This window comes from Protobothrops mucrosquamatus, unplaced genomic scaffold (genome assembly GCF_001527695.2).
Source record: "Protobothrops mucrosquamatus isolate PMUCROS unplaced genomic scaffold, P.Mucros_1.0 scaffold2413, whole genome shotgun sequence".
Taxonomy (NCBI): Eukaryota; Metazoa; Chordata; class Lepidosauria; order Squamata; family Viperidae; genus Protobothrops; species Protobothrops mucrosquamatus.
The window spans coordinates 135,896-138,395 of record NW_015388485.1 but is presented as its reverse complement, the minus strand read 5'-3'; the positions used below and the strand labels follow the sequence as shown (position 1 = coordinate 138,395).

Below are 2,500 nucleotides of genomic sequence, written 5' to 3'. Positions count from 1 at the left end.
AGGAGGCGCGTTCTGAATTCCTGTTTTTGCCTGCTTCAGCGTCCATACGAGGCATAAAAGTTCAATCAATTGAAAAATATGGGTATAGTCCCAACAGAAAGGGACGGTGGTTTTGGACTTACCTAAGAATTAGTGTGGTGTACAGGCAGTCCTCGTCTTACAGCCTGTCATAAAAGAGCCAAGATTGCCTACCCCTGGGTCTAGGGAAATTCACTGGTTAATTTTGGCCAGTTGTGTTCTTTCTCAGCCCAACAAACCTCACAGGGTTGTTGGGGGGGGGGGGAAGTGCAGTAGGAAATACTAGTTAGGCTGCCTTGAGCTTTCTTCTTTGCCAGAAACAGGCATCTGATAATTAAAGAGGCTTTTTTTTTTTTAATGAAACGGAAACACACTTCTCTTCGCGGAAGGATACCTGATGTGACCTATTTTTAGAGCATACGATTAAAAAAAAAAGTGTCATCATTTTAATTCTTTCCCACTCAAGGAGCAGAGATTTTCCTATCATGAATCTTTCTCAAAACATAAAAAAAATCTCAATGCGCGGGCAGCAAAATTGACTATAATTATATTTATTTCCTCTGAATCGGTTTCTTCCCCCCTAAGAGATGCTTAATTGACTTTTAACTTGCTGCGTTTGAAACGCTTTCTTAAATTTTTCTATTTAATTAAGGATCGCCTCTCCCCTTTTTAGTTGCTGTAGTACATGGTTGTTAGTTTATTAATAAAGCTGCCCATTGCAGAACGGCCAAAATGTTTAGTGTTGTGGTAGCTACTAATACAGGTCATCTGCAAGTGAATCCTTGCAGGGTTTTTTTATAAGGTTTTATTAATTTTTTCCATACATACAATAATAATTTTTCAAGCAACGTGCTGTCTGAGTTTACATTCGCTAATACAGATTTGATTCCTAATCCTTTCTTCTTTCCTCTAGCCATCGATAAAAAAAGTCCCAAGTTTGATAATATTCTGTTTCTTCTTTTTCTTTCAGTCTCATAGTCAGTCTGTCCATCTCTGCGCATTCTAGTATTTTTTTTTTATTATTTCTTCATCGGGTGGTATTCCTTCATTTTTCCAACATTGCGCAAATATGATTCTTGCCGCTGTTGTGACGTGCAAGATCAAATATAGGCTTTGTTCGTTAGTCTTTTCTGGCATTATACCTAATTAAAAAAAAAGTTCAGGTTTAAAATCTACCTGTTCTCCCAACATCTTTTCTAACCAAGCATGTATCTTTTTCCAATCATTCTTTACTTTATCACATGTCCACCAAACGTGAAAATACGTGCCTGACTTACGTTTACATTTCCAACAACTATCTGACATGTTTTTAAACATTTCTGCTAATCTTGCGGGTGGCAGGTGCCATCTCTAAAACATTTTGTATAGGATCCCTTGCAGCTGTTACGTTAGTAACATGGCTGTTGAGTAAATGCAAATGATCCTTATCAGAACAAAGTTTGAATAACTTGTGGAGTTTCCTGGTCTTGTGGCTACACCTGGAATGATGCAATTAGACTGACTGTGCGCCATTGTGCCTCATAGCTCCCCATAGTAGAAGGTTTGAGTGATTTGGGGAATCTCTTGAGGAATCTAGACCAGAGATCTCCAACCTTTTGGGCACCAGGGACTGGATCCAGGGAGAGAGGTTTTTCCACGGACCGGAGAGTGCGTGGTTTGTGTGCTGCCTGCATCCCGCGGATGGGGCTTTGCTTGTTTGTGTGGACCGGTTGCTGGCGTGCCGCGGCCCGGTGCCGGTCTGCAGCCCGGGGGTTGGGGACCCTTGATCTAGGCGCTGACCACTCTTGTTTTGTTTTCTCAATCAGTGTTGATCAGTCCGTATGGCTTAAGTGGTACTTTAACGGGTCAAGGTTACAAAATGTCCGATCCGGCAACCAGGAAGCTAATTGAAGAATGGCAGTATTTTTATCCCATGGTGCTGAAGAGGAAGGAGAGCGTGAAAGAGGAAGAAGAGCTGGGATACGACGATGACTTTCCTGTGGCAGTAGAAGTCATTGTCGGTGAGAATCTTGTGTTTTGTTTTATTTTTTTCTTTCTTGAAAAGTTCTCTTCGGCTTGATCGGTTCCAGTTGAAATGTAAAAACGAGGCACCGTCTTGAACTAACTCATGTTTTACGGCGGTTCTTCTCGTGTTTTGATAACGTTCTTTGGTCTGAAATTTGGTGGGTTTTGTTTTGTTTCAGACTATTTCTTTGTGTTTTTATTTAAGCATAAAAGCAATTCCTTCCTTCCTTCCTCTCTTCCATTTTCTCCCTCCCTCCCTCCCATTTTCCTTCCTTCCTTCCTTCCTTCCTTCCTTCCTTCCTTCCTTCCTTCCTTCCTTCCTTCCTTCCTTCCTTCCTTCCTTCCTTCCTTCCTCTGTCCCTCCCTCCCTCCCTCCCTTCCTTCCTAATACTATTAATAACTTAATGAAATCTCATACCTCTGCTTTATATTGGTACTCTAAGAAAGCTAAAATACTTTTTCTCCCATTTTTCTACTT

General features: G+C 41.1%; 1 protein-coding gene across 1 annotated transcript in view; it reads left to right on the top strand.

Annotated features, from left to right (window-relative positions):
- The window catches only part of MED13L (mediator complex subunit 13L), a 105,003-nt gene that overhangs the window by 67,377 nt on the left and 35,126 nt on the right, over window positions 1–2,500 (top strand). Inside the window, 1 exon segment of the mRNA XM_029285881.1 lies at window positions 1,824–2,018. Within this exon segment, the coding sequence (XP_029141714.1) occupies window positions 1,824–2,018 (195 nt within the window).